The sequence below is a fragment of the Myotis yumanensis genome, unplaced genomic scaffold, assembly GCF_028538775.1.
Source record: "Myotis yumanensis isolate MYYU_CA2020_CCGP unplaced genomic scaffold, mMyoYum1.0.hap1 SCAF_14, whole genome shotgun sequence".
NCBI lineage: Eukaryota > Metazoa > Chordata > Mammalia > Chiroptera > Vespertilionidae > Myotis > Myotis yumanensis.
In genome coordinates, this window is record NW_027223765.1 from 50,066,295 (window position 1) to 50,082,795 (window position 16,501).

General features: G+C 44.5%; 1 protein-coding gene across 3 annotated transcripts in view; it reads right to left on the minus strand.

Annotated features, from left to right (window-relative positions):
* PRICKLE2 (prickle planar cell polarity protein 2) overlaps nt 1-16,501 on the minus strand; it is a 319,261-nt gene that overhangs the window by 84,614 nt on the left and 218,146 nt on the right. For all 3 annotated transcript variants that reach the window (XM_070390927.1, XM_070390930.1, XM_070390928.1), the window contains one exon: nt 7,239-7,422. In XM_070390927.1, coding sequence (XP_070247028.1) covers nt 7,239-7,422 — 184 coding nt within the window. The remainder of the gene's footprint in view (nt 1-7,238; nt 7,423-16,501) is intronic.

Here is a 16,501-nt window from a genome sequence, read left to right on the forward strand (position 1 = left end):
CCTTCTCCTCCATCCCTACCTAACCTTCTGCTGTGTTGGATAGCCCCAAGTTCCTTCTCCCCCTTCCTGCCACCAGGGCGACAGTGATCACAGTCACTTACTACGGCTTCTGGAAGGGCGGTCAGGAAACCACCGTCCTATGGAGCAGCTCTATGTGAGACCCCACGCCAGGATCTTCACACAGGCACACGCCCCCATTCCGGCCAGCCCAGCCCTGAGGTCCACAGTCTCAGAGTGCGAGCTCCTGGGGTGTCTGAGACTGAACCCATCGCCGCTGCTCACTAGCTGTGTGGTCTTGGGCAAGTGTTTAAGTTCTCTGAGCTTCACTTTACTCACCTCTGAAACAGAGGCTGCAACAGCGATGACCAAATTCAGTTGTTAAAGGAGAATCAAGTAATGCACGCAGCTAAAATGCTGGTGGCAGAAACGAGTGTGAAGAAAAGCAGTCACTTTCTCCATGGTCATCATCAGGACCAAGAGGCGACCGAGGCTCCTGGAAGTTGAGCAACTTTCCCGAGGTCTGAGAGGGCTGGAGCAGCAGCCAGATTTGCTGACTCCAAGCCAAGCCCTTCCCACTGGGCTCTGCTGCTTCCTCCTCACCCAGCGACTCCCGCAGCTCCCCAGATGGGGATGGTGACATAAAGGCTCTCCTGGTGTGGAGACAGAAGGGGGTCTGCCAGACCCAGCTTCCCCACCCTGCTCCACACCCGATCCTGGAGCTGAGGGCACCGTGCCTTTGCCAGATGCCACCTGGCTTCTGCCCTTTACAGCTGAGACACTGAAGCAGCCGGCTGGCTGCACAGGGCATCGCCTAGAACACGACTTTTAAGAAATGCAGAGAGGCAGGAATCACGGATACGGAGCAACTCTCTATGTAGAAAACCAGTTAAAAGTCTTGTATCTTTTCCGTGTGATGCAACCCTGAACGTCTCCGGTCCTTCAGAGGACGCGGTCTCCTGCCTGCTCTTCACTAATGTCCCGGGGTGGCCGCCATGGGTCAGGCGCTGTGCCAGGCGCTGGGGCTTCCTGGATCATAAACTACAGTGGGGGAGCCAAATATTGAACAAATAATCACACCAACGAGCATCTAATGACCAGTTTGATGAAGGCTAATAGAGGAGTTCCAGGGATTGCGGTGAGCATGTACTGGGAGTCAGGGCAGTCAGAGAAGCCCCTGAGGAAATATTTACCTGACGCACGATGGATGCGCTATAAATAACGAAGGCTATGCACCCCAACAAAGATATTGGAGACTTTCACGGGGCTCAAAACCAACGAATGCACCCATCTCTTAGGCAGTCTTGGACGGCTCATTTTACCACTTCCAGCGGACACTCTGAAAGCCAAACACTGGACAATTACTCCTGGGGTCTGCTCTTCATCCGTCCTGGGATGGTTTGAGTTCTGGACAAATAACCTAACCACCACTCTTCCTGTGCAAAAACTCAGTTAAGGTGAAGGTCAAATTACCAATGTGTGGAGACCAAGAATTTGGGGACATCTGTATTTGAGAACCCCCCGCAGACATTTGGGTAACAGGGATGAGAAGGACTTTCATCAGGAGAAACACTCCGATGGCCTCTTCAGACCATGGCGCAGCGAGGAGAAGAACTGATAGGAAAACCACCAGCACATGCACCCGTGAAGGCCGCCACCAGCCCACCCGGCGGAGACCCTTCTGGAGGGCAGGGTCAAAGCCTTACGGAGCTTTACATGTGACCCTCCACCTACAGCAACTGCTCTTCCCGGGAGGAACCGGCGAGCGTACAGGAAGGTTGGCTGCTGTCACCTTATTTCATAGCAAGGAAAGCAGCCCGAGACGCACATTTCAAAAATAAACTTTGGCTCAGAGTTGCTCAGGGTTGGGTACTCTGGTGTCCGGAAGGGGTCAGTTCTCCTTGGTGCAGGATCATCTGCTACTTTTCATCACATTTAGCATCCCAGGCTCCTACCCATTGAAACAGTAGTGGAGTCCTCCAGTCATTTCGACCATAACTACCTCCTTCCAAACACCCATATCCAAATGCCCCCTAGTGGTGCTGGTACCGCTCCAGGTTAGAAACCACCGACAGAGAACTGCACACCCATTCCAAAGGAGAATCTGGATCTAAATACACGGATAGAGAAAAATCCTCACAATACATGAAGTGGGGAAAAAAAATCACAGTAAGTGGGTAGCATCATCACATTTTTGTCAAAAAACAAACAAACAAAAACACACAACAAACAAACAAACCCAGAAATGGACTCCTATACCCATAGACACTTGTTATATACCCACGCAAAAAGGTTGGAACACACTTCTCTCTGCCAAACACCTGACCCCCTCACAGGGCAGCAGCCATTGTGCTGCAGTGAGAACATGGCAGGTGTTCGGTAAATGCTTGTTGAATTGAGGCATCCTTTTTTGGTCTTGATTAGAACAGAATTTTACTGCCAGATATTCCAGGTTTTAACATCACTTTCAGCCAGGGATACTCAATCCACACTCCTCCCCCTCCTCCCCAGGACATTGGGCAATGTCTGGAGACATGATTAGTTATCCCAGCAATGGGGGAAGGGCGGCGTGTGTTACTGGCTTCTAGTGGGCAGAGGCCAGGGATGCTGCCAATCATCTTGCAAAGCGGCAGGAAGCCCCAAGAGCAAAGACTTACTATTGGCGGTTAGAGCTGCCAATAGTGCTGAGATTGAGAAACCCTGCTCACCATTGGCCCTTTTCATAAGCTTGTTGAACACCCTCAAATCCTTCCTGGCGTATTATGTACTGTCAGTTGATCACCATGGCATCTCTGGGAGACAGAGCACATCATTAAGTGTTTGGGTTTGAAGAGAAACTGGCACCGTCTAGCAGACTTCGATGGTCAATCAGGGCGAACTCCAGCTCTCTGTTCGAGACTGCAAGGCTCTCTGGGTGGCATCAGACATATTTGGAGGAAGCAAAGGCGAGGACCTGAGCAATCTCCTGGTTACTGTCCAGGCCAGTCATCACACATCACAGGATCAACACCTGTCCTTGCTGGCATCCTCTGTGATGCTGATTAGGTTTCAGACTGTGTTAAGAAAATTGGGTTTTACAGCTAGTAGATTTTTCTAAAATTAAGTGCTCACATTCAAGAACACCTCCCCAAGTGGGAGGTGACTTTCAGTTGCGTTATATTTAATTGAAGGCATTTCTCAGAAGAAATGGAGTAATAAAGAGTATCACCTGAAGTTCTACTAACCAACCCCACAGCCAGGGGCTAAAATGAAAGGTTTCCAATGAAAAGGAAAGGAAGCACATTGCTCTCAACCCTGACTAGTCTTTAGTATTTTGCCTCCAGCACAAAGCATTTTACAGTTCATTATAATTTCTACATAAGCAGGGAACTGAAAACAGTTTGACTTGGTAGAAAAATGGTTTTTCTCAAACCAGAGACAACTAATATGATACTAAACATCAGAATTTTTATTAGTGAGAGGCATTTAGGAGTCAAACTTTTCTAATCTTAGAACATACTGGATAAGGTTTTAAAAATCTTTAAACCTATACAATTCGAGGTATCTCATAATTTTAAATTCAAAGTGCATTTCCTTCATGCAACAAATATCTTTAATATAGACTTATATTTTATTAGGCAAATACAGAGCCCTTCAAACAGCTTGAAGAGACAGTCTCTCTCTGAAGACAATTTCCCTTTCTAAGCATCTGTGTCATGGAGGTCTGAGTAAGTGTAGAGAATAGAGAAAACTGTGAAAAGAGCAACAAAATTATAAGAGAGAGGAATATCCTTTCATCTGACATAATTCAAACCACTTGTTTAATAGCATTAATCATCTTCTTTCAAAACAAATCAAAGAACGTTGCTTTATACTTCCCAAAGACATTCGTTTTGGATGAGTCAAAGTGGCCTCCAAAATACCATAATCGCTCACTTTTCGAATTCTCGAATTTAACCAAGAACTAGCTTTTGTAATTGTCTATTCTTTTGGCTCAATAGAAAATTTTGTCTGAATCTGAACATCATAGACTGATGTTTAGCCATCTTATAGAAGAATCTACGTAAGCAGGGAACTGAAAACAGTTTAACTTTGAAATTTCAGGGCCCAATTTAACAGGAAGTAAAGTGAACAAAAGAAAGATGGGTCTCTTAGAAGCTGCTGGAAATGAGGTTAGCACAGAAATGAAACAAGCTCACAGATGTATTGAGGTGTGAAAACTCATTGCTCAAGTACCAGGGGCAGAATGGTGATGTCAAACAAAGATCCTCAGTCACCCACCACCTCATCTGAGTTTTACAGACAAACTCAAATCCTCTCATTCTTCTTAAACTTACACTTTAATAATACAATCCTTACCGAAACAGAGGAAAATATATAACTTCAACCTACTAACAGAGAGAAAACACTCATTTCTTGCTGTTAATATCCAACACAGAGTTCCCTGTGATTCTCATTATTTCCTGTGAATGTTTCTATTCTGAGATATTTTCTCCATGGTAGCAATCAGAATAGAGATCACAAAAACTGAAGTACCTGTAGGGTTTAGGAAGGTAACGCAAAGGGGTAAAGTGGGCTTAGAGGAGACTAGGGTGACTTGTAGAGATCAAACTCTGTCTAGAAAGAATGCCAGCTCTCAACTCAATGGCCAAAACACTGTTCCTGGCAGAAATGAGATTTCAGATCCTCAAATTTTCATGAGTTGTTTTTTAAAGAATATTTTATTGATTTTTAGAGAAACATTGATGTGAGAGCCCAACATCAGTCAGCTGCTTCCTACACCTTCCCCTCTACCCCCTCCCTCCGCCCCGCCCCCCCCTGCCCCGCCCACACACACACAACACTGGGGATTTGAGCACACGATCTGGACATCCAACCGACAAACCTTTAATGCACAGGATGGCGCCCAACCAACTGAGCCACACCGGCCAGGGCCATAAGCATAAACTCTTAACTAAAAATTCCTAATTATTAAGCATTAGTAATTAATTTAAAGTTTTTTTTCTCATGGCTCTAGATTTTTATTTTTTTATTGGATTTTTTGGGGTGACATTGGTTAATGAAATTATACAGATTTTAGATGTACAGTTCTATAACAAATCATCTGTATATTGTATTGTGTGTTCACCACCTCCAAGTCAAGTCTCCTCCCATCACCATTTATCCCCCCATGCCCTCGTCTACCTCCCCCCATCTATCTACTAAGTCAGAAGTTTAAACAGTACTTTGCTGGCTAAAGAAATCTTGCCCTGTGTGGTTGATTTCATCAGCCAATTTGCAACCTCAGTATTGGAAGAAAAAAGTAAGAAATGGCCAATCAAAGGATGTCATCAGGGTCCCACCCTTAAGTTGTTGGTGAATTCTTGGGTCTTTCTTTTTTTAAAAGAAAATATGTTTTTATTTATTTTTAGAGAGAGGATGGGAAAGGGATAGATAGAAACTTCAATGAAAGAGAAACATCATTAATTGGGTACCTCCTGTACGCCTCCCACTGGGGATCTAGTCTGCAACCTGGTTATGTGCCCTGATTGGGAATCAAACCAGTGACCTTTTGGTTCCTACATGGACACTCAACCACTGAACTACACTGGCCGGGTTCTTGGGTCTTTCTTAATCATAAAGAACTTTTTCTACATATGTAATACTTTCAACAATAAAGAGTTATTAAAAAAAGAAAAGAACTTTTTCTAAAAGCATGACCACATCTAAAGTTCCTAACTTGAAATTTCAGGGCTTTTTAAGTTTCAAAACATTCTGTCAGACATAAAGAACTGCAGAGCAAGAAGCTTTCTGTGTCAGAGGAAGGGAACAGTGGTCAAACACTTAAGATTCTGGTAAACCTGCCTCTTAAAGATGTGTTACTGTCGTAACCAGCTAGCTAATATTAATAATAGTTAAGGAGCAAAGGGGAGGCCTGACATTATAAGCATGGCCATCTGGGCAGCTTCACCAGGAAGCTGCAACTTTACACTCCCCAGGGACCACAGGTCCATGCCCTGCAGATCACTGCGGGGAGGGGTCCAACAAAGTGGGGATAGGCGCATGTGCAGTGAAGTCTGGGTCACATACGAAGGATGCCTGCCTGTCAGTCTGACCTGGGAATAAAGATAATTGCCTAGGGGGTGGAGCCACTGCAAGCGTGCGCTATCTTGGAAGGTCAAATCCCCCAGGCAAAGGCGTTCTTGCTCTCTTGTTCCTTTCGCTTTGCTCCTGTTTCCTTACACTCGCTGGTGCTCCCTCCACAGCCAGGTGGCCCTAGAAGCTACCCGGCCCGTGGCCATCTGGACCCCACACACAATGGACTGCAGCTGGGAACACAGGCTAACCTGACCAGATGCTGGACTGGACGTTGCAAAGGGCAGCAGAAACTCTGGGCACTGGCTTTGATCCTTGCCCGGCTGAAGACGAAATGGGACTTTCCCATGGTGGGACAGCGGGAGTTGGGACGTTGGAAACTCAGGGGCTTAATTCCACAGAAATAAAGCTTTCCATAGATACCTCATCCTCCCGTGGGGGCTTCAGGAAACTGTTATTCAGCGGCACCCCAAGAAGCCCACTTCCACTGACAACAGGTGGGGACACGGGCAGCACCTCACTGATAACAGATGCAGAGAGAAGAACATGGAAACATCTAGCTGAAAGCAGGGGCTTCTCAGCCAACATTGGGGCTGGTGGAAGAGAAAATTCCAAGGACCGAGAAATGCAAAGCAGAGGCTGTACATCACTGGGAAAAATGCAGGGAACAGAAAAAACCAAGTTCATCTCATCGAGCCAATAATATTTACAGCCTGTGGGCAGTGCCAAAATATTTCAGGAAATGCCAATGCCTTTCTTTGTAAAGCAAGGCCAAGAGTAATATTTAAACACAGAACAAATAAATCACCGGGGGGAACAGGCGAATGAATCCACATTTCCTCACTCTGCTTTACAACGGATCTTAACCTCAAGATTCATGGTCAAGGTAGAACTCCCTTCCCTCTCCGAAATTAAAGATTCGCTATCTAATGTTCCAAAGCCAACATTTCTGAGAAGTTTTGGACCATTTTCTGTTAACAGTGAATGGCAATACGGAATGAATGAAAGTGACAGCCCACATGAGGGTCAGTTTCATTTCCCACTGCGGCCTCAGCCATCTCAGCCCATGGAGCCCCAACCACTTCCCTGAATCAACCAAGCCAATGCTTCCTTCTGAACTGGAATGAAGCATGATGGGCAAGATAAAGGCAAAAGGCAAACCACCCTTTCCCTCCTCCGAGCGGTACCTGCTCAGGCTTCAGCCCAGGCGGGACCCAGGCGTACTCCTCCAAGGCGCAGCCCGAGTCATCGTCCGAGGTCGAGTTCCTCTGGAAGTCAAACATGAGTTTGCTGACGGTCTTCTCCATCTCCAGGGGCATCACCGTCACCATGTGCTCCTCCTGAGGGCACTTGCAGTGCAGGCAGATCTTCCTGCAAGCAGCAAAGGCGGGAGGTGAGGGGAAGGCCAAAACCCCCATTTTTTTCCATTGGCCTGCCAGTCCCCAGCCCTTGGATCCCAAATTATATAAACACATTCCTTGGCAACTGCTCTTTGGCAAAAGCATCTAAGGGAGCAGAGCACAGCACGCCTGACTCTGTAGACAGCACGCAGCGCGCATGTGCAGACACAGTGGAAGGTCAGAGACCCCCACGTAAGCATGCTAAGGATGTTTAAACATGGACCCCAACCTTTCCTTCTAATTCAGTTCCCCAAGAGGAATGTCAAAATGTTTTTTATTTTAGCAGGTATAACCCTGGAGAAAGATCATGACCACAATTTCCTTGACTGTAACAGTAATTAAATAGACATAATACATATGCTGACCAGAAATATTACCAGTAGACTTAACAAATGCGGACAACATACCATTTTTATAAAAGGTTCTTAGACCTTGGAAAATGAACGTGGTTTTAAAAAGAACTGCAGGTGAGATTTTCTTTGAGAAAAATATTTTCCCCATTAAACAAATCTGGGCCTACGATTTTACGAGAAAGGCATTTTCCTTTCCACTAAAGATCCCTGTAGGTTTGAAATTTTAATTAGAAACCCAAATCTTCCCTAAATTGATTGTTTTTATAATATACAAAGGAATCATGCATGCGAATTCTTTCAAAAGGCAGCAGCCAATGATCAAAATCTCTTCTCCAAATTGAGCATTCCTCTTTAAGGTTACATCTTTCCATTCTCCCTGGCTACACAAATGATGAAGCAATCAAAAGGTTCACTCAACAACACAAAAGCATGTCTAGCATCCATCAATAAAACAGAAGAAAACAGTGAAGGAGAAAATTTTAATGAAAAGAAGCTGTTATATGTATACTCTTATCTTTATGAATAGTTCCAGTAGCACCTTATAAAGGCAACAAAGAGTCCATCATCCTAACCCCACATGTGCCTGATTTTTATTTATTTATTTGGTGCCTGAATTTTTTGATAACAGCTTTGTTAAGATATAATTCATATGCCACAAAACTCACCATTTTAAAGTGGCTTTGATCCCAGACACTTCTACTAATTTGGGGATTTCAGTTACTTTTTTTTTTTTTTTTCAGGGTTACTTTATGGTAAGAAATATGTTGAAGAGCAAGTAAGATACCTTTTCTTGCTTTATTCATAGGATTAAATATCACCAATTAACTTCTTGCTGCAGAGAAATGGGAACTTTTATTTGATTAATTTATTTTACTTTATTTTAGAGAGAGGAAGAGGGGGAGAGAAAGGAGAGAGAAACGTTGACTTGTTATTCGGCTTTTAGTATGTTCACAGAGTTGTGAAACTGTCACTACTGTCTAATTTTAGAACATCTTCATCACCCCCAAAGAAACCCTGTGCACTTAGCGGTCACTTTGCACATTCTGTTCCCCCAGGTCCTGACAACCACTAACCTATTTTCTGTTTCTATGGTTTTGCCTATTCTGGAAATTTCACATAAATGGAATCATACAATATGAAGATTTTTGAAACTGGCTTCTTTAATATAACATGATGTTTTGAAGAGTCATCTATGTTGTAGCATGTGTCAATCCTTCCTTGCCGTTTTATTGAAATATTCCACTGTATATTTTGTTTACCCATTTATCAGCTGGTGGGCATTGGGATTGTTTCCACTTTTTGACCTTTGTGAATTAATGCTGTTCTGAATATCTATGGACACAATTTTGTGTGTGTGTGTGTGTGTGTGTACATATGTTTTCTATTCTCTTGGGTAGATACCCAGGAGTAGAATTGCTGGGTCATATGGTAACTTTAAGCTTAACAATTTGAGGAACTGTTAAACTTTTTTTCAAAAAATATATGCACCATTTTATATTCCTACCATCAATGAATGAGCGTTTCATTTTCTCTGCTTCCCCCCTATACTTGTTATTCTTTCTTTTTGATTATTGCTGTCCTAGTGGGTTTGAAGTGGTATCTTACTGTGCTTTAGATGTGCCCTTTTTTAATAGCTACTTATGTTGAGCATCTTTTTCTGTGCTTATTATATCTCTTCTTTGAAAAAATGTCTATTCAAACCCTTAGTCCATTTTTAAATTATTTGTCTTTTATTAAATTGTAAACATTTTATATACATATTTTCTGGATAAAAGTCTTTTTATCAGATAGTAAATGATTTGCAAAAATTTTTCCTCATTATGTAGGTTTTCACTTTCTTGATGATGCCTGTTAAAGCACAATTTTAAAAAAAATTTTGATGAAGTCCAACTTATATTTGTTTTCTGTTGTTGCTTGCGCTTTAAGTATCATATCTACGAAACCATTGCCTGACTTAGGGTCATAAAGATTTACTCCTATATTTGAGCTAAGAATTTTATGGTTTTAGCTCTTATATGTGGATCTATGTTCCATTTTTAGTTAATTTTCATATATGGCCTGAGGAAGGAGTCCAGATTCATACTCCTGGGGCTATCCAACTGTCCCAGCACCATTTGTTAAAAGTCTATTCTTTCCCCACTGAAGTGTCTTGGCATCCTTCTCAAAAATCAATTGATCATAAGTTTAAAGGTTTATTTCTAGTCTTTCAATTATTCCATTGATCTATATGTCTATCCTTTTGCCAGTATTACACTGTCTTTATTACTGTAGTAAGTTTTGAAACTGTGAAGTGAGGGTCCTCCAACATTGTTCCCCTTTTAAAAGGTTGTTTGGATTCTTCTGCATCCCTGGCATTTGCATCATAAAATATAAATTTTAGGATAGTAGCTTGCCAATTTCTATAAAATGGTCCTGCTGGGAGTTTGACAGGGGTTGCATTGAACCTGTACACCAATTTGGAAAATATTGCTGTCTTAACAATAGTAAGTCTTCCAACCCATGAACAAAGGATGTCTTTCCATTTACTTCAGTATACTTTAATTTCCCTCAATGCTATTTTGTGGCTTTCTGTTATGCCTTGCACTTCTTGTGTTAAGTTTATTTTTAAGTAATTTATTCCTATTGATACCATTGTAAATGAAATTGTTTGCTTAGTTTCATTTTCTAGATTGTTACTGTATAGAAACACAAATGATATTTGTGCATTGATGTTACATCACGCATCTTGCTGAACTTGCTTATTAATCTAAGAGTGTGTGTGTTTCCTCAGGATTCCCTGTAGCCCAGATCTGAGAGTAGAGACGGTCTTGTTCCTTTCTTTCCGGTCTGAGGTCTTTCTCTGTCCTTGTCTTGCCTCCTTGCCTTGAGCACACTGGCGACTGGAAGTGGCATGTGTGGGCATCCTGGTCGGCTCCTGATCTTCAGGGAAAGCAGCCAGTCTCTCACCATCAAGTATGACTTAGCTGTGGGCTTTCTGTAGACACCCTTTATCAAATTGAAGAGTTTCCGGCTACGCTAATTTGTTGATTGTTTTTATTCACAAAGGGTGTTGGATGCTTTTTTAGCATCCACCGAGGTGGCCAGTTGGTTTTTGTCCTTAATCTATTAATGTCGTGTGCCTGAATGTTGACACCCAAATGTTCCGAGGAAACAAAATCGGCTTAATCCAGCCGAATTAGGCTTGTCATGGTCTCCCACGTCCTGCTTTTTGTCAGATGGAAAATACAACAGACAGAATGCACACGCGGGTCTGGTTTGCATCTCCAAACTCAAAGATGTTTAATCCTCACCCTCGCTGTTCCTTTTAGAAACAGTCAGAGCTCATTTTAATAGTAACTAATTAATCAGCTACTTTAAAGAAGTCAGGGGTTTGGGGAAGTCGTCAGGTTTTTTATTTTTTTTTTCCTCTTAAAATTTTTACGCCAGCTTATAACTTAAGAAAAAACGTTTTCGTGTACTGGTATTTAAGCAAATTTAGAAAGTTCTTTGGCAACTAACAGTTTTTACTGGAAAGTCATACTTTGAAAACAAAAGGTAGAGGATTTTTTAAAACCAAATTCAGATTCTAGAATATTCCTCAGTGAAGCTTATTCAGCAATGCAGGGAAGAGTACAATCTTTAATGCTGGACGGATGTGAGCTTCAGGAGAAGGGAAAAGATAAGGAGAGTCACAGGATTATGGAACCAGTTCCAGAGCGAGTCTCACTGAGGAGAAGCGTGAGCACAAAAGGAAGGGGCGAGGCCGAGGGCCCCATTTAGTCTCTCATCACATAACGGTCAAGCCCCTACCATGTGCGAGGCACTGCATCAGGCTCTTGGGATGCCAACCAAAACACAGACCCCTGCCCTCGTAGACCCTACATTATTAGAAGCGACAAGCATACCATACGCAAGAAACATAACAGACTGCACACCAAGAAAGACAATCCCACCCCCACTTCCCAAAGGCTCAGAGAGGTTGAGCAATATATTCAAAGTCAGCCCCAAACAGAGATTCAAAGGAGGACCTGATTCCTGAACAAAAACAATTCCTTATAGACAGCATCCCTGATTCCAAGAATACACTTTTTAAAAACAAACAAACAAACAAACAAACACGTTTTTATTGATTTTTTTTTAGAAAGAGCAAGAGAGAGGGAGAGATAGAAACACCAATGGGAGAGAAACATGGATCGCTGCCTCCTGCACGCCCTCTACTAGAGATTGAGCCCATAACCAGGGCATGTGCCCTGATCGGGAATCAAAACAGTGAACTCCTGGTTCATAGGTCAATGCTCAACCACTGAGCCACACTAGCTGCGCCAGAATAGGCTTTTACTCCTGAACAAAAACATTCAGAAAAATCAAAACCAGGCCCTGGCCGGGTAGCTCAGTTGTTAGAGCATCACCTGGATACACCAAGGTTGTGGTTTCGATCCCTGGTCAGGGCACATACAAGAAGCAAACAATGAATACAGAAATAAGTGGAACAACAAACCATTCTCTCTCTCCCTCTCTCCCCCCCTTCTTCTCTCTTTCCAAAAATCAATCAATCAATCAATCAATAAAAAGAAAAACCAAAATCAAAGAGAAGAGAAGAAAAGAAAAGTAGTAAAAAAAGAAAAGTGGTAAATCGAAACCAGGAAGATCTGCATTTCCCTGCTAGCTGCCTGCCGTCCATCTTCATTTATAACTGGCAGGCACTCCTGCGGCACGGCATTTTTATTTGCAAAGAATCTTCAACCTCAGAGTGGTTCCATCACAGCCTCTGGAGAGACTAATTTAATAACCTCTGTTTACAGATGGGGACACAAGGCCCAGAGGCTCGGAAAGGAGCCGAGGGTCAGAGGTAAAGCCAAGAGGGTTTCTCTGGACCCTCCTGAGTCTCCCCATCTTGGGACACAGCAACACCCAACAGCTCTCTGTGGACACAGTGATTGAAGCTTTTGAGGAGTGCATCGGGATGTATATGATTTGGTCTTTTTTTTTTTTCAAATAGACATTATGAAAATAGAGCCTGCTAGTAAAGCAGGATTTCATTTTTTAAAAAAAAAAATCCAACCATATGAAGTATGCATTGGTTTCATTCTGTCAGAGCTGACATTCTACCTGCACATAATTGGGTTTGTGAATGACAAGTTTCCAAGGAATGAGGCGTGGTTCAGAGAGCAGAGATCCTGAATTCCCCCTTCTTCCTTCCCTCTACCCGGCAACAACCCCTGCACCCTCCGGACAAAAGTTGCAGCGATTAGTGGATTCGCTCCCACATTCAGAAGCCACAATCTGCTCTTCCATGGAATACACAGCCCTGCAGGTAGAGGCTCTCTTTTGAACCATTTCCAAGTTCTCTGGTCATCTGCACCGGTGACCACACTGGAGGGTAACTAACAGTTTATATCGATTAACTTATGCACCGTGATGTGGAAGGACTCATTACAAAAAGATTGGGTGTGTGTGAGGGGTCTCATCCTTGAGATGTTGACAGGTTATTTGCAACACTAAACTCTGAGCCATCATGTCTTGTTTTGCATGAGAAGTGAAAAAATGAAGGCAAAAAATTGGATCTTCTTTTATCACAGGATTCTGACAAGTTCAAGTCATAAACTGCAGCATTCTAGATTTGGAGGGGATTGTAATCATCATTAAGTCCCTTTAAAATGTTTCCTGCTCTCTCTCTTTCACTCCCACCCCCATTTTTTAATGAGAGGAAAATACCTTTTGCAGAAGGAAATACATTCAATATATAGCACAGAGCTGCCCAAGTTGATGTGAGGGAAGAAGACCCTGAACTCAGTTGCTCTCAGGCTCAACTTCCTTCCCTAACTCCAGGCATTTCCATTGTCCTAAGGTCCCAAGGTCCCACAGACACCAGTGTGGGAGCCAGCATGCTACCCTGGATCCCTCAGGTCTTTTCTGCACTTACCCAAATGTGAAGGAGGTGCCCGATTCTCGGGTAGATGATGGAAAGACAGAGAGAGACAGAGACACAGATACACAGAGAGAGAGGGGAATGGAGAGAGAGAGAGAGAGAGAGAGAGAGAGAGAGAGAGAGAGTCAGACAGACAGGTCTGTTCGTGGCTTTTAAAAGACAATCCTAATCATGAAGCTCTGCACATAAATAATGATTCTAGTTTCTAGTCATGGGAAAGTGCATACCTGGTTGCCGAGACCTTCAGGAAGATGCTCTGGGAGCAGTGACGTGCCCCAGGGGCTCTGACTGGATAGTCCCACAGGCCCAGGAGCCGCATTTCTGCCAGCATCCCAGGTGACTCTGACTCACTTGGAGGACACTTTTCTGTAGCTCGCCTCCTAGTCAGGAGGCAGCTCCTGAGGCAGAGTACAGCCTGAGCACCGCTGTATGTCCTACCAACAGAGCTGACAGTCTCAGCAACTCTGGGCAACATGCATTCATTCATTCATTTTATTATTTTTAAAATATATTTTTATTGATTTCAGAGAGGAAGAGAGAGAGAGGGAAAGAGAGAAAGAAACATCAATTGACTTCAGAGAGGAAGAGAGAGAGAGGGAGAGAGGGAAAGAGAGAAAGAAAAATCAATGATGACAGAGAATCATTGATGGGCTGCCTTCTGTACGCCCCCTACTGGGGATTGAACCTGCAATCAGGGCATGTGCTCTTGGCTGGAATCGAACCCAGGACTTATCGGTCCGCAGGCCGACGCTCTATCCATTGAGCCAAACCGGCTAGGGCTGGCCAACGTACATTTAAAAAAATTATTTTTTCCTGCCCCAACTCCTCCTGCTCACCTTGTCTTAGATGCTGACATCACTACGCCCACCTGTCACTCAGCTGGGTACCCCCTGGGGCATTGGCAAGAAGGTGCTGGTGAGAGGAAGGACTACACCAGCCACCAGCATGTGCCTCGTTGCCAGCCCTGCCATCTGTCCTCCTGCCTGCCACCTCCCCCATGGCATGGGCTTCCCTGCCCAAGTCCATGGCCAGATCAAGTTCAGGCCACTTTCAGGCACAGGGTCAAGGGGCAGACCGCTTACAGCAAGCATGTCAAACTGGTGGCCCGTGGGCCGCATGCCTCCTTTACTTGGCCCAGTTAGCCTTTGAGTTTGACATGCTTGGCTTACAGAGTGGCTCAGCCCCAACACAGACCAAGGGATTGATGGGCATGTGCAATGCCGGACTCAATGTGGCAACGCCTCAGGCAGCCGAGATCAGGTGGGAAAATGCACCTTCGTCAAGACAAAGCGCGGAAATAACCCTGAGGCCTCACAGCTTTTTTGCTAAACAACAGATGTGCCCTAGGTATTCAGATTCTTCCATGACGCCAGCTCAACAAAGGCTCCTTTTATTCTTCCTGAGAGGAAATCTTTTTCTCCTTGTAATTTAAAGTTACGGCTTCCTTATCCCTAAACAACAGCAACACACAGTTAATGTGGAAAAGGATCAGGAATTACATAGAAACCAGAAGAAGGAAAATATTTCAAAACACTCCCAGTCCCAGAGATAACCCTGTTAAACAGAAACAGCTGTGGTCCTCTTGTTTCCTCGTGGTAGGAAACGAGACCAGATTTCAGTCTGTTCCCCCTTGGTGAGCACCAGGAGCCACGCCTGGCCTGGGATGAGACTGAGCCGGAGCCACCCACGTGTGCGCACAATGCAAGGAGAGGCGCCTTATCCAACCCGATACGTGGGCCTGTTCTGATCTGGTTCCCTGTAGCAGGATCAGAGAATTTATTTACACAGCCGGAAAGATGCCGGCAACGTGGGGTTGCATATATATTTATGGGCATCTCAGAGTTAAGTTAGGTCCCTCAGATAAAGAACATCTGAAAACCAGATTTCCACATCTATCGACTTTCAATTTTCTGTGCTGGTGGGGAGAGATGGGGCATGGCTAATTTAAACCACCAAGCCTTGGCTCTGTATCGCGTGTTTGTACCTCAGTCACATAGTCTCGGTGCTGCAATAACTTACGTCACCACGAACCACTGAAGGACCTGCCCTGGCAGGACGGGCTCAGCGCCGCTGGGCAGGACTCTGGCTTCCTCAGTCTGCTCTGCTGCCCAGTCCCCTTGGGTTGCCAATGAGAGCATCGTCTTTTCACATGCCCTGCAAAGCACCAGCCCAAATGAGCCAGAAATTACTCTGAGTTTGGTGCCCTTTGAATACCTTTCCCAGGCTTTCGTAGGTAAATAAGAGTTTCTTGGGAAGAGAGTTTTTACTGGGTTGCAGGCTGCCAGGAAGTAAGTGGATAGAGACAGTGGTTGTACTTAACAAGAAAGGCACGACCCCACTGAGCCGGTAAGGACGGGGAGCAGCGCCCACCTGCCCCAAGAGATTGCTGAGACAATCCTGTCGTGAAGGAGTCAGAGTCTGAGCTATCCCAAAGAACACAAGCTAAACCATCCCCTCCAAAACGGCATAGGTCACAGGGCTCCAGCGTCACCTTCCACATCCCCCAAAACATGTGGGGGATCAGAATGGCAGAGAGGAAGACAGACAAAAAATATATGTGTGGGGCACAGCTGGTGTGGCTCAGTGGTTGAGTGTCAACCCATGAACCTGAAAAGGAAAATGGGGGCGGGGGGAGCTTGCAACCTAGTTCAGCATCTGGTTAAAACTGTAGTCTTACTCCCCCACTCTGACTGACTTGGGCGGAGCTGCAGAGCCTAACCCCAGGGCCCCACGACAGCTGATTTGGGTGGAGCTGCGGGGACCCTCAGGGGCCCGCCACAGGAGGAGAT